Below are 25,000 nucleotides of genomic sequence, written 5' to 3' on the forward strand. Positions count from 1 at the left end.
ACACACACACACACACACACATACACACTCACTCACAAACCAACACTCATATGGTTGTGACCTCACACATCCCCAGTGGTTAGAGATGGATCAGTCTCAGTGTTAGACAGTGGTTAGAGATGGATCAGTCTCAGTGTTAGACAGTGGTTTAGATGGATCAGTCTCAGTGTTAGACAGTGGTTAGAGATGGATCAGTCTCAGTGTTAGACAGTGGTTAGAGATGGATCAGTCTCAGTGTTAGACAGTGGTTAGAGATGGATCAGTCTCAGTGTTAGTCAGTGGTTAGAGATGGATCAGTCTCAGTGTTAGTCAGTGGTTAGAGATGGATCAGTCTCAGTGTTAGTCAGTGGTTAGAGATGGATCAGTCTCAGTGTTAGTCAGTGGTTAGAGATGGATCAGTCTCAGTGTTAGACAGTGGTTAGAGATGGATCAGTCTCAGTGTTAGACAGTGGTTAGAGATGGATCAGTCTCAGTGTTAGACAGTGGTTAGAGATGGATCAGTCTCAGTGTTAGACAGTGGTTAGAGATGGATCAGTCTCAGTGTTAGACAGTGGTTAGAGATGGATCAGTCTCAGTGTTAGTCAGTGGTTAGAGATGGATCAGTCTCAGTGTTAGACAGTGGTTAGAGATGGATCAGTCTCAGTGTTAGACAGTGGTTTAGATGGATCAGTCTCAGTGTTAGACAGTGGTTAGAGATGGATCAGTCTCAGTGTTAGACAGTGGTTAGAGATGGATCAGTCTCAGTGTTAGACAGTGGTTAGAGATGGATCAGTCTCAGTGTTAGACAGTGGTTAGAGATGGATCAGTCTCAGTGTTAGACAGTGGTTTAAGATGGATCAGTCTCAGTGTTAGAGATGGATCCGGCTCAGTGTTTGACAGTGGTTAGAGATGGATGTCATCTGTCCCTAATGATCATCACAATCCATCTTGTTGTTATGCCTCTCTCAGCATCTTTACTTTGGCTCTTGTTAGATACAGTTTGAATCTCTTTAAAATCAAGTTTTATATCCTGTTTTATAAATCATGAGATATAAACAGCCATAGTGTGAATGGGATGGAATGTATTGGAACATGTAGATTTTAGGACATTGATATTTGTGGATTATACACCAATGATGGAGATGACCTCCAGACATGACTGTAATGTAGTTATCTTTCCACCAGAGAGAGCTCAAGCTGTGTGTGTGTGTGTGTGTGTGTGTGTGTGTGTGTGTGTGTGTGTGTGTGTGTGTGTGTGTGTGTGTGTGTGTGTGTGGTGTGTGTGTGTGTGTGTGTGTGTGTGTGTGTGTGCAATAGAGCACTTTCAGTACAGAGCAAAAACTGAGATTGTGTTTTGCATCGTTTTTGAGTGAACTATCCCTTTAAAACACTGAAAGAAATAGAACTTTAGGAAGGTCAGGCTACGAGATAGCAGGCTAGACACACACATATACACACACAAACACACACTTACAGTAGGTGATGTGTGTGGAGGTAACGAGTGGCATCCATTTTAGGGAAACTGCTTCGTTGCAACAACACTAGCAGTCTTTCTGCCTGAGCAACGTGTCCTTCATACAACGGTGCACATGCTAATAGCAACATCTTTTAGGGACATTTGGGTCTGTGTGTTGAGCTGGCTGTGGGTTCACCGTGTGGTCATTCAACAGGGTCTCTCCAAACTAAACTCCTGTCACCTTGGGGTGAAGTTGACCCTAGATGCTGATCTAATCTTGGATCAGTTTTGCACTTCACCCCAGAGCTCACCCTGGTGGAAAGATTGGGAATATTTGTAAAGCGTCAGCAGAGCTGAAAGTATTGATCTCTCTGCTCAAATCCTCTCTGTGGCTGTGCCAGGGGGCTGAGCTGATCTGTCCCGAAACTTTCCTAATCACGCTCTCTTTCTCACAATCCCCCTCTCTCTCTCTTTTCCTCTCTCTCTTTTCCTCTCTCTCTCTATCTCTCTATCTCTCTCTCTTTTCCTCTCTCTCTTTTCCTCTCTCTCTCTATCTCTCTATCTCTCTCTCTAACTCTTTTCTGCTCTCTCCAACTCTCTCCCCTCTTCAGCACCTTGGAGACGACCTTCGACAGCACAGTGACCACAGAGGTCAACGGGCGGAGCATCACCAGTCGCTCCGCCCCCATGACCTCCTGGCGCCTCGGCCAATCAGCCCCAAGCCCCCGCCTACAAGCTGGCGACGCCCCTTCTATGCCCAGTACCTACACCACAGTCCCACCACCTCGGACGGGTACCAGCACAGGTGGCGCCACTGGGCGGTACGGTCACTCGGACTCCTCCCGGTTTGTGTACAGCGCCCCCCTGAGGCGAGCGGCGACGGCAGGGGCGAGAGGGGCCGAGCAGGGGGAGAAGGGAGGAGGGCCGGAGGGGATGCTGGAGATGGACGTGGCAGGGTACATGAGCGACGGAGACATCCTGGGGAAGAACGTCAGGACAGATGACATCACCAGTGGGTAAGCGACTACGCCATAGACAGAATAGAATAGATTCTATATTGTCCGTTGGTTAGAACGTAAATGTGTCTTCTGCTTCTCCCAACACCCCCAGGCACACACACATTCAGGGTCAATCCTGTTATTGAAAACAAAAATCACAGTTATTGCCAAGGGCTTAGCGATTCTTCCAAATGGAGTGGTGAGACAGGAGAACATATGAGGGGCGATGAAGTTGTGGTATTCACACAGCTATTGAGCTGCGACGGGAGGAATTCACCATACATGTACATTCCATACCAACTCTCAATAGCTGGCTGACACATCGCTCAGTGAGAAAGAGTAGCCCCAGATCTATTGTACATCACTGTGTTAGTCGTTAACCTTCCTCGGTGAACACTGATAAGTGCTCTTCCCCAACACCCACATGAGTCCCAGATGGCACCTTATTCCCTATATAGTGCACTACATATGACCAGGCCTCATAGGGCTCTGGTATAAAGTAGTGCACTATAAAGGGAATAGGGTGCCATGTGGAACTTATCCCTGCATTAGTTCTCCCATCCTATTTGTTCATGTATGAAATTGATTTATTGAACACCACCCGAACGAACCATCCACATTAACTATGATTAAGTTACTGTAGGAGCAAAATGTATAGCACCTAGGGATGAAAAAGTGATTAGCTGAATTATGATCCTAATTAGCTTAAACCTAATGTGCTTTCATGTGCTATCAGCCGTCTCTGATTACAACCCTGTAAATGTGTGCGCACACACGTGGGCATGCGCACACACACACACACACACTTCCAATACACACACACACACTCCCAATACACACACACACTCACACTCCCGATACACACAGTCGCTAACACAACCCAGCTTAGTGATTTAGTTTCTTCTTTATAGGTACCTTACAGACGGTGGTCTTCACCTATACTCGCGGAACGTCGGTCGCGCCCCTGACCTGAACACGTCGCTAGAGGTCACCCAGAGGGTGGTCAAGGAGGTGCACGGGGACGCAGACAGGTAAGGGCGTGGCTTCATCACAACTATTTGGGTTACTGGTGGAGGAGGGTGCAATTTCCCCTAGCTGATGATCGTGGATCATTATTGCATTTTCTCCACTAACGATTAAGTAAGGCTAGGATTGGGGAGGGGAAGCTGATCCTGGATCTGTACCTTTGGGAAACTTTCACATGGAGCGTTACTTGTGTTTCTGGACCACAGCTAGTTCTCCAACCCTATAGACTGTATTGAAACCAATGGGGGGAACTGGTTTCTTGATTGAAGAATAGGATTAGTTGAATCAGTTTGTGTTACTGCCTGGGCTGAAGCAAAAGCCTGCTGCATCCACATGGTGCGTTGCAGATCAAATCCCACAGTTTCGCTCTGATATCTTTTCATATTAGCACTGAATTTACTGATAGCTGCTGGTTTTAAAGGGAGGTTTTACTAGCAGTGACTGTGATATGTGGTTGTTGAATGCACTGAATGTAAGTCGCTCTGGATAAGAGCGTCTGCTAAATGACCCAGATGTAAATGTAAGACGAGAATGCCCTTCGCCAGAAATGACACGCTCTCCCGTCTCCCAGACAGAAAGCTGCCGTCGCAAACCAGGCGCAAGAGAAATGTCATTGATTTCATTCTGTCAAGCTGTGATTTGATGACATGCAATCATAGCAGCGGGGAGAGAAGTGATGAGGTGATGTCGCCGCGTGGATATAGGGATTCTGAGAAGACTTAAATTAATGTGTTCTGGGAAGTTTGAGAAAGGTCTGTAAATTGGATGCAGTACTCTGCTGGTTACTCTGTGGACGCCCAGATTCATTCAATTATCAGACTATCAGAATCCACTGGTCTGGAGTCAGTACTCTGCTGGTTACTCTGTGGACGCCCAGATTCATTCAATTATCAGACTATCAGAATCCACTGGTCTGGAGTCAGTACTCTGCTGGTTACTCTGTGGACGCCCAGATTCATTCAATTATCAGACTGTCAGAATCCACTGGTCTGGAGTCAGTACTCTGCTGGTTACTCTGTGGACGCCCAGATTCATTCAATTATCAGACTGTCAGAATCCACTGGTCTGGAGTCAGTACTCTGCTGGTTACTCTGTGGACGCCCAGATTCATTCAATTATCAGACTGTCAGAATCCACTGGTCTGGAGGCAGTACTCTGCTGGTTACTCTGTGGACGCCCAGATTCATTCAATTATCAGACTGTCAGAATCCACTGTTCTGGAGGCAGCACTTTTTCAAGCTTCTAATAAAATCTTTGGTTTGATAGTATGTTTAATTTCCTATCTGTTCAATTATTATTATTATAATTATTATTATTATATGTTATGCATTTGTGGTTCCGACTATAATGGTAACTGTCATCATTTGACTGAGGCGAACAGGAGGACAGAATAAGAGAAAGGGTCTGAGCAGAGTAAACGTTGATTTATCAAAGAGGAAGAAACATATTTTGCTTGGTGTGTCTTCCTTTGTGCTCCTAGACTTGATCATCAAGCGGTTGTTTTGTATCCTGGAGGGTTGGAGGTGTATCAGTCAGAGGAGAGAGGCAGATCATATCGGGGACTTTCCAACCGTCAAAGCGGCGGGTCTGAATACAGTATAACCTCTACGCTCGTCACGTTAACTCTCATCTCGCTGTCAGCCTGTCAGCTTTGATCTGGAGGTGAACTGACTGATAGATCTAAGCTAATCAAACGCATCAGTCCAGACCACACTGTCCACTGTGCCGTCCACTGTGCCGTCCACTGTGTCGTCCACCGTGCCGTCCACCGTGCCGTCCACCGTGCCGTCCACCGTGCCGTCCACCGTGCCGTCCACCGTGCCGTCCACCGTGCCGTCCACCGTGCCGTCCACCGTGTCGTCCACTGTGCCGTCCACTGTGCCGTCCGCCGTGTCGTCCGCCGTGCCGTCCGCCGTGCCGTCCGCCGGGTCGTCCACCGTGTCGTCCACCGTGTCGTCCACCGTGTTGTCCACTGTGCCGTCCACTGTGTCGTCCACTGTGCCGTCCACTGTGCCGTCCACTGTGCCGTCCACTGTGTCGTCCACTGTGCCGTCCACTGTGCCGTCCACTGTGTCGTCCACTGTGCCGTCCACTGTGCTGTCTTCCCCCAGACTCCACATTCACTCATATCGCCTCCAGACATGGGTTTATATACTATTTGAAATCATTTGTAATATTTTATCTAAGCTTGATTGAGCCCTGACATAATAAACCTGCTTCTGGCAGGCAAGAGCAAACGCTCAAAGTTTTTGAACTATTTCAAATACTATCTGAACCCAGGATCGCCTCCTCCTGCATGTACTACGCTCTATTCACTACCCCTAACTAATCCATACCAAACTTTAAGATGACAGCGTGACTTTTACTGGAGGACGTAGTTGCATAGTCTGGCACCTCAGGGATAATGGGATATGTAGTCTCTGATCCCATAGACGTGGGAAGGAGGCCAGGTATAGCAGCCTAGATAAGGATCTTTCAGGAGTGAATTACGGAAGGCTGCTTTTTGCCCGGAGGAGGGAGGCTAAATCCCCCTGCTCTAATGCTTCCTTCCTGTCTGCCTCAGGATCTGCATCCTAAATGGCACCCTATTCCCTATATAATACACTACTATTGACCAGGGCTCATAGGGCTCTGGTCAAAAGTACTGCACTATATAGGGAATAGGGTGCCATTTGAGATGCATCCAGTGTGTGTCAGTGTGATTGTAGCGCCTGACATTTCTCAGTCCCACTGACATCTGACGGGCTCTGGGAAGGAAATTCATTTGGGAGCCTCTCGCTCAACTGAGCTAGGCTTTAGAGTCTCTCTCTCTCTCTCTCTCTCTCTCTCTCTCTCTCTCTCTCTCTCTCTCTCTCTCTCTCTCCTCTCTCTCTCTCTCTCTCATCTCTCTCTCTCTCACTCTCTCTCTCTCTCTCTCTCTCTCTCTCTCCTCTCTCTCTCTCTCCTCTCTCTCTCTCTCTCTCTCTCTCTCTCTCTCTCTCTCTCTCTCTCTCTCTCTCTCTCTCTCTCTCTCTCTCTCTCTCTCTCTCTCTCTCTCTCTCTCTCTCTCTCTCTCTCCCTCTCTCTCTCTCTCTCTCTCTCTCTCTCTCTCTCTCTCTCTCTCTCACTCTCTCTCTCTCTCTCCTCTCTCTCTCTCTCTCTCTCTCTCTCTCTCTCTCTCTCTCTCTCTCTCTCTCCTCTCTCTCTCTCTCTCTCTCTCTCTCTCTCTCTCCCCCACCCCCGTGACGGATACACTCAAATCATTCTCATCCCAAAACTTTTGGAACATGCGGAAGTCCATATTTCCTAAAGCCCCTGCCTAACTTTGCCCTAACTTTCTCTCCTGTCCTCTCGGCATCCAAACTGGTGCTACATGCTGCAGCACCTCTTCTCACGTAGAGAAACTGTGCTCTCTACACAACAGGAGCATCTTTACGGAGATGCTTGACTACAGGCTTGTTAGAAGCAATAAAGACTTGCTTTGATGCCTGGTGTCCTTTGACCTGGAGTTCCCACTTGCCTCTTCACTGCGTTTCCACAGACAAAGGTCCAGTTGTTAGCAGTTTACTGTGTGAAAAACTCCATCCTGAAATTCAGCTTTCAACCAACCAAATCGAATATTGTTCCATACACCGGTAGTTAATAGTAAGCAATTTAACATGTTAAACCAATTTAATTTCTTAATTGAAACTTTTGGGCTTGGTTGTTAAACTTGATGGACTGTTTTCCTGGACCCAGATAAAGCCTAGTACCGGATAGATACATAGAAATACTCTATAGGGAATCCCCTTTGAAATTGCTTTTAAGTCCAGGAATAGTCTTAATCTGGGTCCAGGAAAACAAACTGGCGCTATTCCACCCAAAATGAGCTTCCATCTTGGGACTAGTCTTCCTTCCCATTGGTCACAGCTCCCTGACAAATTACAAGGCCTAATTGAGAAGGTAAACAGGCCCATCCTCAGCCAGAGACAGAGAGATGGAGAGAGCGAGAGATTTGGATGAGGTACTGTAAAAAAATGTTTTGTTTTGCATAAAGAGCTCCGTTGGGGCTCATTACCTTTCATGGTTATGTCTGCTAACCAACGAGTCCCCTGGCAGCTCTCAAGGAAGCGGTATTCGCAACACGGAGGCTACCTAGCTAAATCCATCTAAATTAATACTGATTGGGAATGGTAAGTAACATTTGAAGGAAGAGACCATCTGGTGCAGAAACAGTGTGGATTTGTGTTTAGTTCTATGGAGTTTTTATTAGTTGTTTTTTTACAGTAGGCTGCCTAAACAGTTGGAGTGGATGTGTGCTTGAGTCTGTTCAATACTGATGTCATAAATACATATGCCACTAATGATCGCTCAATCGAAAAAGCAATGCATTGTATTTACATGGAGCTGGCTTCGATAGTTGAGCTGATGATGTGAGGCTCTGGTCTGCTCAGTCGATGTCGCCCTCGTCCTTTGTAGAATCTTCCGGGTCGTCGTGTGAGAGGTTCACGTGGTCTGAGAGATTCGGAGATTCGTCCGCGTCGGTCAGTGTTCTTGTACTTGATTTGAGCATATTTTCAGCTGCAGTCTGATATATGCTAGTTTAGTATGCACTTTTTTAGGGGATCAATAGTTCAGATTTCATACCATTTCACGTGTGGAACAAGCTCTCACGTTTCCTGGTCTGTAGAGTTGAAATTAGAATTAGCCCTTTTCAATGTGGCGGACAAGTCCTCCCGTTATTTGGAACTAAGGTGACTTTTCATCACGGGGCTTTTATAGAAATGTAGAAAAAGGGTTGGTTCATCATTTCCAACCAATGTCTATTCACTTGGCCATGTCCGCTGAGTGAGCATCAGTTTACTTATGAAAACAATTCTCTCATTTAGAAGACTAAATATCACATTACGTCATTTACATCAAATTGTTTAATCTTCACTCATTCATTTTATACAATAATTAGATGCAAGCCTCATAACTGAGGAACCTGTATAAACAGAGTTAGGGTAATGTGGCTGTATTGTCTTTCATGAGGTCACAAACATGAAACAAAATGGACCGGGTCGTAGCTGGCTTCTCCACCGACCGTTAACACATTCTCCAGAATAAGAATATTGTTCAATTCTCAAATTCTGGGATGTAGTAGAATTTGGCGGGAGAGTTCCTTTGTTCTACTGTGACCCACTCTCCCATATTACATGGTCAGGCAGACAAGAGTCTCTGCAAGGAATTTACGACGTGGTTGTAAAGTCGTAAAACTGCCCCACCCCTCCCTTCCTAACAGGAGAGGGGGGGGGGTTGTTCACATCTCTGCTAGCCAGTTCACTGAAAGGGCTAGCATCATGACACTGCCTTACAAAGGGCTCATGACCATGCCAATGGCCTCATAAAGAAGTCCTATTGAGATGGCACAGTAGCACTGCCAGTCAATGACCTCATCCTGCTGTTTCACCAGTATTGAGACGTCTTGCACCGCCAGTCAAGACTCATCCTCCTGTTTCACCAGTATTGAGACGTCTTGCACCGCCAGTCAAGACGTCTTGCACCGCCAGTCAAGACTCATCCTCCTGTTTCATCAGTAATTAGACGTCTTGCAACGCCAGTCAAGACTCGTCCTCCTGTTTCATCAGTATTGAGACGTCTTGCACCGCGAGTCAAACCTCGTCCTCCGGTTTCACCAGTATTGAGACGGCTTGCACCGCCAGTCAAGACTCGTCCTCCTGTTTCATCAGTATTGAGACGGCTTGCACCGCCAGTCAAGACTCGTCCTCCTGTTTCATCAGTATTGAGACGTCTTGCACCGCCAGTCAAGACTCATCCTCCTGTTTCACCAGTATTGAGACGTCTTGCAACGCCAGTCAAGACTCGTCCTCCTGTTTCACCAGTATTGAGATGTCTTGCACCGCCAGTCAAGACTCGTCCTCCTGTTTCACCAGTATAGAGACGTCTTGCACGTCCACGTCCATCCACGTTAGACCTTTGTTAGCAGCTAGCTGTGGTTAATGCTCTGAGGTGGCAGCAAAACTTGCGTCAAAGGAGGCGGCCGTCGAAACATAGCCTCTATTCACTGTCAAGGTGAATCACATGAAAGAAAAAGGTCTTGAGTCAATCCTTGAGCCACAGTGAAGGAGAATCATTCCAAGCCTTTGTTGCCTTCTCTGAAGAGAATATTGGATTCTGACAAGGTCATGTTATGTGCAGGCCTTCAGCATTTGTTATGGAAAATGCGATGGAAGAATGTGTACAAATTTGGTCCTGATGCTGTTACAATCTGAAATTCCACCTTCATGAACAGATGCCTAAGCAAGTGATGCATTTCCCCTTAAACGGTGTTGCCAGTGTGCAGTAGACACAATAACTAGTCAAACTGTGGTTTTTCTACATCCACTCTCATGATCTGGCATTATGAAACAATTGTGACTTCTGCACTGGCTAAAAGCCCATCTAAAAATAGCCCAACTCATACATCATAAATGAGTGTGTGCTCATTGCTCTACTGTCAGGCGAGGCCGTCGAGGCACAAGCGGGTGTGTTTTGACACGACAGCCTCCTGATTCTCAGCACAGGCATGAATAAGTAAAGGGCTCTGCTTTTAGCGTCTCTGTGTCTCTAAGTCTATCCCTCTGCTGCCTACACGGAGCCAGCTAGGAGAAGGCCGGACTGGTGATGGCAGCTGGCTCTGTACTTTTCTGTTTGAAAAGGAAGCTTTGGGGGATTTGTTTGTTTGTTTGTGTGTGTGTGTGTGTGTGTGTGTGTGTGTGTGTGTGTGTGTGTGTGTGTGTGTGTGTGTGTGTGTGTGTGTGTGTGTGTGTGTGTGTGTGTGTGTGTGTGTGTGTGTGTGTGTGTGTGTGTGTGTGTGTGTGTGTGTGTGTGTGTGTGTGTGTGTGTGTTGTTAAAAAGCAGACACACACTGATCCAGACAGGAGGAAGCGGTTGTGGTATCACTTCATGACTCTGCAGTGCTGAAGTAAGCAGTACAGGGGATGGTTTTTGCAGAGTCATTGACAAAGCCAGTTATTATGTAAGGGTTGTGCTTCTGGTACAGTTCATGTGCACTAAAGCAACCACTAAGGGCACCACTAAGGGGACCACTTGAAAGGAAAGTGTCCTTGCTCACAACCTGAAGTTGTTATTTGTAGGTCTTTCTGTTTTTGCAGTCAGTTCTAAAATACTTTACTGCAATGTCCAAAACAGTACCTGCTGTGTCACAAAATGTGCTTTCAAGTAATGTTGGAAGAAGGTTCATTGTAGTTATAGGTGTCCTGCTGTGTGTGTGTGCCGTCTCTTAGAAATGGAAAAAGCACGGTTTCCTCATTGCATACACTAATTATCTATTTGTTTACCATGGCTCAGAGTGAAACAATATTTTACTTTGAATCTCAGTTTTTCTGGCATTTCTAATGCACTGGCATTGGTCCAAGTTTCTCTGGCATTCCCCATTCAGCAAACTGTATTCATCATTAACCAGAGTAATATTGTCCTGGGGAGGAAGGGCCTGTCATGAACCCATTCACCGTACTAATTAAAGTCTAAATAATTTAGTAGAGTCAATGGTGTAAGGAATGGGCACAGATTGTCACAAATATGTATTCTGGTCCTACTGTATGAGGGAGATGGGGGTATCATCTCTCATCAGGATGAGGTATCATCTCCCATCAAGATGGGGTATCATCTCTCATCAGGATGGGGTATCATCTCTCATCAGGATGGGGTATCATCACTCATCAGGATGGGGTATCATCTCTCATCAGGATGGGGTATCATCTCCCATCAGGATGGGGTATCATCTCTCATCAGGATGGGGGTATCATCTCCCATCAGGATGGGGTATCATCACTCATCAGGATGGGGGTATCATCACTCATCAGGATGGGGGTATCATCACTCATCAGGATGGGGTATCATCTCCCATCAAGATGGGGTATCATCTCTCATCAGGATGGGGTATCATCTCATCAGGATGGGGTATCATCTCTCATCAGGATGGGGTATCATCTCTCATCAGGATGGGGTATCATCTCTCATCAGGATGAGGTATCATCTCTCATCAGGATGGGGTATCATCTCTCATCAGGATGGGGTATCATCTCTCATCAGGATGGGGTAGCATCTCTCATCAGGATGGGGTATCATCTCTCATCAGGATGGGGTATCATCTCCCATCAGGATGGGGTATCATCTCTCATCAGGATGTGGTATCATCTCCCATCAGGATGGGGTATCATCTCTCATCAGGATGGGGTATCATCTCCCATCAGGGTGGGGTATCATCTCTCATCAGGATGTGGTATCATCTCCCATCAGGATAGGGTATCCTACTGAATGATGTAGGGGTCTATTAGAAAACCTGTGCAAAATATGAATGTTTAAATAGTTTGTCGGTAAGTGTGGCTCAGTTAGTTGAGCACGGCACTTGCCTTGCCAGGATTGTGGGTTTGATTACCGCTGGGCCCACCCATATATAACATGTATGCACGCGTAACTGTGGATGAAAGCATCTGCTAAGTGTCATGTATTACAGCCAGTATTAGGCTCAGTTTAGAAGGTCAAGGATTTGTCCGACCCCACCAAGGTGATTGGACTTATGGTAGACGCTAAGTTATTTTGTGTTTATGCACAATATCCTTTGTGGTTATGCCCACTATCTTTCCCCTCACGTGGGCCGACGGTGTTTCTGCCATTCATCCACCAGGCAAAACCCTGACAGGGAGCCCCTCTGTGGCCATATGTCCTCTCCTCTCTCCCAGTAGACACATCAGAGGATCAGTGGTGCGGTCAACCCTGTCTGGCAGCAGGGATGGGGGCCCAGAGGGCTTCGTATCCTGGGGATCATCCATCCACCTGCCCCTGTGTCTGGCTGGACCCTGTACCCCTCGGATCAGAGCCTGAGGGTGAAGGAGGTTGTGGGTAAAGACACATGCTGGGAGGGGCAAGACACGGTTGTCTGCTTCCCTGATGGCTGACCGCAAATGATTGCACTGCTGTGTGTGTGTGTGTGTGTGTGTGTGTGTGTGTGTGTGTGTGTGTGTGTGTGTGTGTGTGTGTGTGTGTGTGTGTGTGTGTGTGTGTGTGTGTGTGTGTGTGTGTGTGTGTGTGTGTGTGTGTGTGTGTGTGTGTGTGTGTGTGTGTCCTGTTTCCTGGGGGTGTCGGAGTTATGGGAAGAGGAACATGTGATATTAATGTATATATTTATACATGTCATAATGTATATCAGGTCATATGTGAAGACATTTTTGGCAGATGTATCAACAGGTAGCATCAACAGGTAGCACCAACAGGTAGCATCAACAGGTAGCATCAACAGAGTGCACCAACAGAGTGCACCAACAGAGTGCACCAACAGAGTGCACCAACAGAGAGCACCAACAGAGAGCATCAACAGGTAGCATCAACAGGTAGAACCAACAGAGTGCATCAACAGAGTGCACCAACAGAGGGCATCAACAGAGTGCACCAACAGAGTGCACCAACAGTGCACCAACAGAGAGCACCAACAGAGAGCATCAACAGAGTGCACCAACAGAGTGCACCAACAGAGTGCACCAACAGAGTGCACCAACAGAGTGCACCAACAGAGTGCATCAACAGAGTGCACCAACAGAGTGCACCAACAGAGTGCATCAACAGAGTGCACCAACAGAGTGCACCAACAGAGTGCACCAACAGAGTGCACCAACAGAGAGCACCAACAGAGAGCACCAACAGAGTGCACCAACAGAGTGCATCAACAGAGTGCACCAACAGAGTGCACCAACAGAGTGCACCAACAGAGAGCATCAACAGAGAGCACCAACAGAGTGCACCAACAGAGTGCACCAACAGAGTGCACCAACAGAGTGCACCAACAGAGTGCATCAACAGAGTGCACCAACAGAGTGCACCAACAGAGTGCACCAACAGAGTGCACCAACAGAGTGCACCAACAGAGTGCACCAACAGAGTGCACCAACAGAGAGCACCAACAGAGAGCACCAACAGAGAGCACCAACAGAGAGCACCAACAGAGTGCACCAACAGAGTGCACCAACAGAGTGCACCAACAGAGTGCACCAACAGAGTGCACCAACAGAGTGCACCAACAGAGTGCACCAACAGAGTGCACCAACAGAGTGCACCAACAGAGAGCATCAACAGAGAGCATAAGCTTTATGACATGGTACCATGACAGCATCTAGTTATCAGATTCATCCAAACACTACATCGAAGTAGATTATCTTCCATTCCCTGCTTCTGCCCCACAGTGTAGTGGATTCACACACACACACACACACGCACAAACACACACACACAAAATGAGGGGGGGACGGGGCGACCCCTTGTTTATTTTGTATGACAGATCTAGTATATCCAATCTACGTCTGAGGAAAGGTGCTCAAAGTAGAAGTCAACAAGGAACAGAAATAGCAATGCATGTGAATTGTGTTCAGTACAGTGAGATAACGTAGCGTAGCATTTTCCCCATTACCAGAAGCAGCTGCTCTTTCTCGGTTTTCTAATGTTATGGAGACTGGAAAGTTGTAATTAACTGGTGTTTGTTGTTGCTCGAAGCAGAGCCTAAAATCTGAAAGGGAGAACGAGAGAGTCGCCGCTTGCCAGAGTTATAATGATTGCAGTGCAGGTGCCTGGGAGACGCCCTTGAGAAAGCGGTGCAAGCGAGAACTTGGGAAAAAAGTTTACATCCTGGAAGTTACAGCTGAGAGACACTGCATACAAAGGCATTGGTTATTTCCAAATGGATAAATGCTGGAGCCAAAAGCTCTGGGGTGACTAGGATCAGATTCCCCTCTCCAATCTTAATCTTATTCAAAAGAAGGGGGAAATGCCAAACTGACCCAAGATCAGCGTCTTGTGGCAACTTCACCCTACACCGAGCCAAATACTTGTCAAGGCTGACACAACACCTCAAGAGACGGTCGAAGTTTGAGGACAAACGAGCTCCACTGAAACAAAGTACATCAACACAGACTAGTGCTGTCACGCCTCATTATTTAGAAAGGCAAGGTATTGACAGGAAGGCAGCTACTCTGTGACTAAATGCCTCAGCTCAGATCGATGCCGAGTCATGAATGATGGCTAATATGGCCGCCGCCAAACACAGAGCGGTGACAAAGAATTGTCCCAGTGAGTTTGTCTGGCAACGAGGGTTGATTTTCTTGCAGGGTTAAGGGTGTCCATATTAGGAAAGAGTCACACATCCATGGAAGTGACTCAGACACAACCTCCATGGATGTGGGACTGTCCTAATATGGATACCATACAGGGCTGTGTTTCTCCACCACAGGGATAAACAAACAGAATGATCATTAGCCCAACGACAGTAAGACTCATTCCCTATTATAATCAGCTGATGGTGTGTTTTGTGTGTTAAGCAGTGGCGAGCGGCCCGAGTTTCTGAAGCTAGAGATTCCTTTTTGTTGATACTATATTGCCGGGTGATTCAGAGAAGTAGGCCAGAGACAACCACAGAGGGCTGTGGTGGTTGAATGGTAATAGAGGCTTGTTGTTGCCAGCCTTTTTCTGGGAAGTTCTGTGTGATGTGAAATCATGGGTCTAAAAGGAATATTACCTGGGATGATTGAATTTAGTATTTTTTTAAGAATGAATGAAAGTCGCATTATTAATAATTCAATTGACTGCCGCGCTGCCTGGCTCTGTTGTGGATTATACAAATGTAATCATATTAAATGATGCATGTTATTGCATAATTACAGCGATAAAAGTTTTATGAGTCTACATGGGCCTCGGTTGTTTCGATCAAAGACGCCAATCATGAATTCCGTAAACAAGATCCAGAATTTGTAGAAGACTAGAGATGAAGTTTGAGGAGGATCATGGATAGATTGTGTGCTGTCATATTGTAATGCCTAACCTCTAGCTCATTCACCATGAATACTGCTGTAGCGCAGTTGAAGAAAATGCATACATGGTAGACTAGTTCACTAGTCCATGTAGACTAGTCCACTAGTCCATGTAGACTAGTCCATATAGAAATATTGACCTCTACTTTACACCTAATTATGACTGAACCAATCATCACACATATATCCTGGGTGGCCACAGTAATTATGGTATTTGAATGAATGAATGAATGGAGAATTGGATTTGTCACAAGCGTAAGACACCTAGGGACAATAGAGACACACCTCTTTAATCTAGTGCCCCACATAGAGAGGTGGAATACCATTATCCTAGAGAGGAGAGGATCCCGGTTGTGCTGTGCCAGTACAGGGGATCAGACCCAGCGTGGGGAGCTGGGGCCTGGGAGCTGGGAGCTGAGGGCTGGGGCCTGGGAGCTTGTGGCAGGAGCCTGAGGGCTGCATCTGGATTCTCCTGGGGGGGGGGGGGGGCTTACAGTGGCAGCGGCAGTGGTGGCGCCAGCAAGCGTGCCACAGAAGGCAGGGGCAGACAGCTGGGTGACCCCGAGGGTGCCAGATGGTGCCAGCCACCCCATTTGAGCCAGGCTGGCTGCCAAGCATTGTGGGAAACATAAAGTAGTGTCTCTCTGGCTCTTGGGAAGTGAGACAAAGTGATATAGTAGCTGGTGTCTTGTTTCTCTGGAGATGCAGAGCCAGTTATTCATACTGTGACTCCGCCATGTTGTAATCTTCAGCCTTGAGGCAGCAGAACACAGAATAGTCCGTCTGTCTAATCCACACCAGAGAAAGGGTCAGGACTGTGCACGGCATGCTGCTGTCATCTGGACTAGCTGTGTTGTACTGTAGTCTGCAGCTTGTGTTGTTGGACTGAGCTCATGTGGTGTTGTTTTGGTTGGCCCCTGACTGGCACTGCTGCCTGGTAAAAGCCATCTGCACTGCAGCAGCGACCAAGCCCTGTCTTGTGCAAACCAAGCCAGGCAGAGGAGCAGTGACGTGCCGCTGTCTATTTCCTCAAGGCATGTCTCATTCCCAGCATCTGCAAAATAACTATTTCATTGAGTTGAACACTGTTCAATTGGATTCTACTGGCTGTGACAGCCATTATGTTTATCAAATACTTGGTTTTCAAGGCCAAATCTAAAAATGACGTATTGAAACAATGTCAATCACATTGCCCTCTAAAGCCAATGCTCATAATGACTTCCATTTAGTCTGAATCCCCATCAGCCTCATTCTGTGGTTAGGAAACAAGCCTTGTGAATAATGTCTAGAGATGAATCTATAAAGACAGCCTGCCTGCCTGCCTCACCTATTATATATGAGCTCATTTCCAGTCAAGGCTTTTCAGACCAACAGCACACAGTTTGCTCACTCTTCTTCCAGGAAGGGGTTCTGTTGTTGTCTCTCATCCTGAGGATACTAGATTCATCCCCCTTTCTTTCCATCCTGCTGCAATTAACCCCTCGGGGTCCAGCGCTGGCTCTTATTGGTCTGCGGGGCGTCTCTTGGCGATTAAGTGGGTGTGGGCAGATCCTGACGGGAGGGAGGGGAATAGGGGGGAGGAGGGGTTGTGCGGAGCGATGGGGTAGGTGTCCCTCCACTCTCTGTCACTATCCGAGTGCAGTCGTGTCACAGCTAGCTGTACAGCCAGCCAGGGCAGGTGGGCTGGGCTCCTGACTCTAGTTAGGGCGCTATAGTCAGTCAGCCAACCAGGGAAGGAGCTAGGCAGGGAAGGAGAGCCTCAGCCAGCCAGCCAGCCGGTCCCTGTAACAACAGACAGCCAGCCAGCCGGTCCCTGTAACAACAGACAGCCAGCCAGCCGGTCCCTGTAACAACAGACAGCCAGCCAGCCGGTCCCTGTAACAACAGACAGCCAGCCAGCCGGTCCCTGTAACAACAGACAGCCATAATCCATCCATCCTTCCCAGAGAGGTGAGTGGGAGTCAGCTGGCTCCAATGCTTTACCCCCCCCTTCACACTTTACCCCCCCTTTCACACACACACACACACACACACACACACACACACACACACACACACACACACACACACACACACACACACACACACACACACACACACACACACACACACACACACACACACACACACACACACACACACACACGCTATTGATTGCTGTTCGTTTGGTGTGCTCTCTCAGATCAGTAGGGAATGACTTATACTGATGGGACAGTTTACAGTTTGGCTTTACAGTTTGGCTTTGGCTAAGCTGGATGAGCCTGCTGGTTAAGAGAGAGGGGAAACATTGATTAAGGTCATTTAGCACGGCGTGTTTTCTGACGTGTAATTGCGAGAGCCTCGGGGCTCAATAGCATTAGGCTAGGATTATAGGACGGACTAACACGGCTAGAGCACTTTGAAAGCAGTTTCTTTGAAAGCGTCCCCGTTATGGCGTCGACGTGTGTCTCACAATTCACTTCACCCTACACTGCTCTAAACCGTGTTCAGCGTTTTATTCTCTTTGTTTTGAGGTGGAATGGGTGTCACTGATTGATCCTGAGTGTATTTCATGGTATTAAGCGAATGGGTGTCACTGATTGGTCCTGAGTGTATTTCATGGTATTAAGCGAATGGGTGTCACTGATTGGTCCTGAGTGTATTTCATGGTATTAAGCGAATGGGTGTCATCTTGAAAATGATTGTTTATCTCTTTGGTTTTATCGTCTTAACATTTTCATGATTCTTCTGAAGGAACGGTGATGATGTCCTTGAATTATACATACAGTCACTTTCAATTTAGTATTAAAGACAACCCGTTTATGAAAACACCTCAGGGCGTACTCCACCTCCCAACAGATTCTCTGTGGCTGCATTTAGAACATAAACAGTTCTTTACAAAAGGCGTCAAATGAAAGAACTGTATGGATGAATGTGCTTGTCATTGTGTTGAGAAATGCTGAGGGAACACATCACTGTAGCTTGTTATTGTGAGAGTCTGGGTGATGTGTGGGAGTTTGGGTCGCTGTTACACAAGAAGTCCTCAGAGAAAGGGTCACATGCTACTGTCGATGCCGGTCACACATACACAACACCACAAGGTACTCTTCTGAAAAGACATCGCTTCTTCCATTCCTCTGTCTGTCTCTGTATTACAGAGTCTTTACAGTCATCCGTTCTACATGCTGCAAATAGCATTGAAATCGTCTGGGTTTTTTCTCCCTTCGCCGAGCAACACTTACAGTATTGAATATTGCATGAGACGCTGTTTGCATGGACGAGAGGAGCCATTTCATTGCACTCCATGTTTGGAAAGTGCGTACCACAATGCATAGTAGGAAACACTAGCATCAATACTAGACACTGCCGTTGTTATTAAACCTGAGGGAAATCTAGCACGTCAAGAGAAAAGGCTTCTGGGTTTACAGGAAGTTGAACAGTCTTCAGTGTGTATTGTGACTTTCCTAAAGTTTATTTTCTGGATATTATATATTGTGTACAGTACCAGTCAAAAGTTTGGACACACCTACTCATTCAAGGGTTTTTCTTTATTGGTACATGATATGGAATCATGTAGTAACCAAAAAAGTGTTAAACAAATCAACATTTCCACCGGTCTACTGTCCATTGCTCGTGTTTCTTGGCCCAAGGAAATCTCTTCTTATTATTGGTGTCCTTTAGTCGTGGTTTCTTTGCAGCAATTCAACTATGAAGGCCTGATCCACACAGTCTCGTCTGAACATTTGATGTTGAGATGTGTCTGTTACTTGAACTCTGTGAAGCATTTATTTGAGCTGCAATCTGAGGTGCAGTTAACTCTAATGAACATATCCTCTGCAGCAGAGGTAACTCTGGGTCTCCCTTTCCTGTGGTGGTCCTCATGAGAGCCAGTTTCATCATAGCGCTTGATGATTTTTGAGATTGCACTTGAGGAAACTTTCAAAGTTCTTGACATTCTCCGTATTGACTGACCTTCAAGTCTTAAAGTAATGATGAACTGTTGTTTATCTTTGCTTATTTGAGCTGTTCTTGCCATAGTATGGACTTTTACCAAATAGGGCTATCTTTTGTATACCACCCCTACCTTGTCACAACACAACTGATTGGCTCAAACGGAATAAGTTAAGTTAACGCATTGTTAACTTTTATGAAGGCACACCTGTTTATTTAAATGCGTTCCAGGTGACTACCTCATGAATCTGTTTTAGAGAATGCCAAGAGTGTGCAAAGCTGTCATCAAGGCAAGGGTGGCTTTGAAGAATCTCAAATATAAAATATACACAAGTGTATATTGATTTGTTTAACACTTTTTGGTTACTACATGATTCCATATGTGTTATTTCATTGTTTTGATGTCTTAGCTAGTTTTCTACAATGTAAAAATAAAGAAAAACCCCTGAATGAGTAGGTTTGACTGGTACTGTACATGATATACAGAAGGGGGAATCAACATGCTCTACATCTAGCAACATATCGAGACACACAGCGGGACTTACACGTTGTTGTTTATTAAAGAACTTGTGACTCAAACACCTATACTGTTAGTGTTGACACAGCTTCAGGGCTGTGATAGGGTTATTGGTCATAGCTGTGAGCTCCGTCTGGGGCCGGGCCCCTAGAGATATAGAGAGGCCCCTAGCGTGTGTCGCCCATCCGCAGCTCTGAGGGACTCGCTGTCTGTCAGAGACATCACCGATGATTCCATCAGGGGCTGCTGCCTAGGGATGCACCGCTATTAAATATTCAGCCAATACAGGCATGCTCTCAGGACAGCCCTCAGGGGTCCTCCTGTAAACTGGCCTTGGCTGCACTAAGCTAGGCTGAGGGGGAGAGGAGTTGAATACCTTTAGGGCTATCTGTAGGGTTACTTTACCTGTACTGTATATTAGTTATTACTACATTTGCACACACTGTATATAGATTTTTCTATTGTGTTATTGACTTACGTTTGTTTATCCCATGTTTAACTCTGTGTTGCTTGTGTCGCACTGCTTTGTTTTATCTTGGCCAGGTCGCAGTTGTAAATGAGAACTTGTTTTTAACTGGCCTACCTGGTTAAATAAAGGTGAAATAAAAATAAATAAATAAAGTTATTACTACTGTATATCTATAGTGCATGTTGTCGAAGGATGGGTTTATTCATTAATCAATATAATCAAGGAATTAATTCGCCCCTGTCCTCCAGTGCTTCATAATAATGTATTGACAATGTAATCATACTCGGTTTCAGTAACAAGCTTTTATTCTGAGATGTGTTATCAAGAAATGTCCCTTCTAACATTATGCTTGATTTATAGGTCCCTTTTTGTAAAGTATTATTTGTCTTCCTAACTACTCCTTCTTCTAGCCAAATACAACCATTCTGAATTGCACATTAGAGACAGTCACTTAATTAATGCAATTGACTTACCACCACAAAAGAGGATGGCAGAGAAATCAAAAGGGTTAGTTAGCGTTAATATTATAGGCTTAGTTTTTCAAGAACAATCCAGATAGCCCCAAGTCTGTGATAGTCAACTGGGACAAATTGGGGTGGAAAATAGCAGAGAATTATAATCTTATTTCCAAGCACTTTGTAGACTAATTAATATTACTTTGGATTGTCAGCATTGTGTTAAGAAGACCACCGCAGGAGGGAAGAGGGAATTGTACCCAATGTGTCACAGCCGAGAGTGAGAGAGCGACAATTTACTCACTTTTAGAAAATAATTTGTAGGCAGTGGAGTTTTTAAACAGCCATCTGTTTTAGTTCTGCTCATTAATGTGGCAGCCAATAATAACACAGGCTATGAATCAGGAAGTAACTATTTGGATATCCAAACAGTATCATATGGATAGATAGTCATCACTTGTTAGCTGTTAGTCAAGGCTGACTATCTCACAACATTTTCATACCATTTCCTTGAAAACCATCCCTGTAATTTTGTGATTTAGACTAAATTTGGGATACGGTCTATAAAAGCAATCCCTTTTTCACAGGAAATTAGCCTCCCCTCTCTACTCAATCATCCCAAATAGACAGTGCTACCGTCGATGTTATCAAAAGTGATGGATTTGGTGGGGGGAATTGAAAGTATATCAGATAAGAGTCTCTTTCCTTTATGTCTGGCCTACTCTCACAGAAGACTCACCTTATAGATTGATCAGGAGTTTGATGTGTAAGATTGGGCATAAAGGACGATTGACGCTGTACAGTAGTATAGTTTTTATCTCATGAAATGTTTAGTATTTATCTCATGTATTTATCATATTATTAGTAACATAGTACTACTGTATCTCATGAAATGTTTGAACGTTTAGGAGCTCTATTTTGTCTTAGTTTTCTGGCCCGGTTGCCTGCGCAGTACACAGTCATCCAAAGGTATTGATCATCAGAAAGGAGACACGAGTCATCTAAGGGCCGGTCTCTCATCACTTCCCAAAACTGGGATTTTGGTATGCTACCAATTCCTCTGAGACGGTGATAGATCCATTCCGAATGGCACCCTATTCCCTTGTACTGCACTACTATGATAAAAGGTTTTTGGGACGCAGTCTTAAACGTGTCTCTGTCGGCCCTCTTCTTGTCTGTTACCCATGGATCTCTGGTGTCATGCGACGTTTAGGAAAGAGACATCACATTCCCCCCTGTTGGTGTTGTAGTTGTGAAGAACACAGGACCGGCTCTAGCCTTTTAGGGGCCCTAAGTGAGATTTATTCAGTTTTAAAGCTAATTTTCTGCAGTTCTACACATTTTGCCATGACTTATGCCATGTTAATGATATCTGAGTGAGAGTGACTAATAAAATCAATGGGGGCCCCCTGGAGGTCAGGGCTTTTGGGCACGTGCCCTGTGTGACCGGTCAGTATTCAGCCATGATTATTAGTTTAGATAGCTGGCTAGACTAATTTACCAGTCTAAAAATTGTTAGCTGACATGGCTTATTGAGTGACTGAGATAACAACAGAAATATTGTGGATGCACAACCAAATTTCTAACTTGCACCTTGTGTATTTTTCTATTCTAACTCTCAACAGTAAGTTGAGACCCCGACTGAGTTTATAAACAGCCTGGGGCCGGCCCTGGAAGAACAGGACAGGTTTCTTTATTTTCAGAGGGGCACATCTAAGTAGAAAGACGATGTGACCTGACAAAAGCTGCTGTCACTATGGAAACTCAAGCGTTAGCCCTGGGTGCATTCTTGATCCTGAGTGCCATCATCGTCGAGTCAGAAGTTTATCTCTCCATGTTCCATTCTGGGAGTGGAAAGTCACTGTCAGCCACCACAAGTGCTTTGGATGCTGAAGCTCATCGTAACAACTTCCAGGCAAAGTCGTGGCGTTGCCATCGGCCACTTAAGATAAGAGGAAGTGATTACAGCAAACAAGCCAGCTTTTTTCAAGGCTATTGATTTCCATGTCTTTGTAGAATCCTATTGGAGAAAAGTTGCATAGTGCCTTTCCCTTTAAGCACCATCTGACTCTGTTTGAGATCAGGTCAGTGCAGCTCTTGCGGTGAAACGACAATTACACGTTTGATGTTAGAGTAGCTGTTGATCTTTGAAATGGCTTGTTCACAAACTAACCACTCTGATTGATTCGATGTAAATACATCCAGGCTTTTAATGTGTAAAAGCAATGGGATACAAACTAGCTTGATAGCTTAGCTACACAGAAGCCCCATCCATTTCTGTCCCAGACAATGGGTACGTTTACATGCACACAAGACTATGATTATTGGGAACTCTCAGATTGGGAATACCTAATCATTCAAAATATTTTTTTTAAATCTGTGTTTTAATCGGAGTGTGCTGCTTACTTGGAATATGACCTTAATCTGGTTAAGATAATCAGAGTAAGATGTTTATGCCATACTCGACATATTACCATAATCAGTTTGTTATTGAATTATTAGTGTGCATATAAACATACTCAATGGAAAGTCTCAAAGGCTCAAAGGCTCAACTGATGCCATCTAACCAATGCCACTAAGCACCTGTCCTGAATAAGGACTTAACGAGGGGTGTGGCCAATTACCACCTACAACACTAAGCACCTGTCCTGAATCAGGACTTAACGAGGGGTGTGGCCAATTACCACCTACAACACTAAGCACCTGTCCTGAATCAGGACTTAACGAGGGGTGTGGCCAATTACCACCTACAACACTAAGCACCTGTCCTGAATCAGGACTTAACGAGGGGTGTGGCCAATTACCACCTACAACACTAAGCACCTGTCCTGAATCAGGACTTAACGAGGGGTGTGGCCAATTACTACCTACAACACTAAGCACCTGTCCTGAATCAGGACTTAACGAGCGGTGTGGCCAATTACCACCTACAACACTAAGCACCTGTTCTGAATCAGGACTTAACGAGCGGTGTGGCCAATTACCACCTACAACATTCTCAACATAGACACAATGAATCAACTGTTGATGATAGTATGCTTTTAATATCGTAGAAAATATGTAATGAAAATAGCATCTAGGCCCGTTGAAGCCAACAATCAATACCACCATCAATTAAAACAATGAGGAAGTGAATACATTTTTCTAGTGAAGATCTGCATCTTCACACATGATGATTCAATCACTCACCCTGTACACGGTCATCATTGAAACTGCCTCCTAATAATAGAGTTTGGGGACATATTAAATGGCAAAATGATAAATGACATATGGCCAATGAGAAATTGGCTATCGTGAAATGGGATCCAGGCCAGACACAGGCCACAGGCAATTTATAGTTTCCATTTATTTCATGGAATTTAGATGTTCAGACACCTATATTCCAAAAAGATGGAGGAGCTGAGAATTCCCCTTTAACTGTCAAGGATTCCATTTGCACAGTTCAAACTTTTGCTCCAAATGAAATAGTTTGCTTAACATAGAGTACAGTAAGAAAACGTGCCCTTTCCAGCTCCGTCTTCTTAACAGGCTCACCCTGTTGGCATTGCAAAAGGGAATGATTTTAAAACGTGCCCTTTCCAGCTCCGTCTTCTTAACAGGCTCACCCTGTTGGCATTGCAAAAGGGAATGATTTTATTATTGTTTAACTAACTGTGAACTTGATATTTAAATTCTTGGTGTTATCCAATGCTGATATGAATAGCTTTCAATCCCCTTGAAAAGCACGAAAGAGGTTGGAAAAATCAATAAGCAGGGAGAATGCACCCGTGCATGTCCACACTGTTATATCTTTCAGAGGAACACCCACACATCTCTCCCATCACCCATTGTGGGCCTTTCATACAAGTCATTATTTTCTCCTTTTGAGCCTGTCTTTGCGTTTCAGCTTTGTCTTGGATGAGTTATAGATGTCAGGGGAGAAGTAATGTTCACTCGACTAAAATGGAATAAGCAAACTATCTTAGCAATGAGAACTTCACTTTTCTAAGGGATTGGAAGTCATCTCTGATCTGTCATCTCTGATCTGTCATCTCTGGTCTGTCATCTCTGATCTGTCATCTCTGGTCTGTCATCTCTGATCTGTCATCTCTGGTATGTCATCTCCCATATGTGGTAGAGGACAGTTGCTCAGTCATATATGATTGAATTGAGACTACAATACCTCAGGGTTTATTGTTTCATGTCCTTGAGCAGGTTAAATCCTCTCCTCTCTCCCCTCTTAGACAGTCGATGAGGTTCCCACACGTTGTTGGTTCATTTGTCGTATTTCTTTAGTTCCCTGTATGTATGACTGTAGCTATGCTGGATCAAATTGGCTGCATTTCCCTCTGAGACTCAATTTCTAGCTTTAGTG

At 45.4% G+C, this 25,000-nt stretch overlaps 1 protein-coding gene across 9 annotated transcripts in view; it reads left to right on the forward strand.

Annotated features, from left to right (window-relative positions):
* Positions 1–25,000, forward strand: part of LOC129864961 (neuron navigator 3-like) — a 290,755-nt gene that overhangs the window by 217,941 nt on the left and 47,814 nt on the right. For all 9 annotated transcript variants that reach the window (XM_055937305.1, XM_055937310.1, XM_055937306.1 and 6 more), the window contains 2 exons: positions 2,047–2,451; positions 3,345–3,464. In XM_055937305.1, the coding sequence (XP_055793280.1) occupies positions 2,047–2,451; positions 3,345–3,464 (525 nt within the window). The remainder of the gene's footprint in view (positions 1–2,046; positions 2,452–3,344; positions 3,465–25,000) is intronic.

The sequence above is a fragment of the Salvelinus fontinalis genome, chromosome 11, assembly GCF_029448725.1.
Source record: "Salvelinus fontinalis isolate EN_2023a chromosome 11, ASM2944872v1, whole genome shotgun sequence".
Lineage (NCBI taxonomy): Eukaryota > Metazoa > Chordata > Actinopteri > Salmoniformes > Salmonidae > Salvelinus > Salvelinus fontinalis.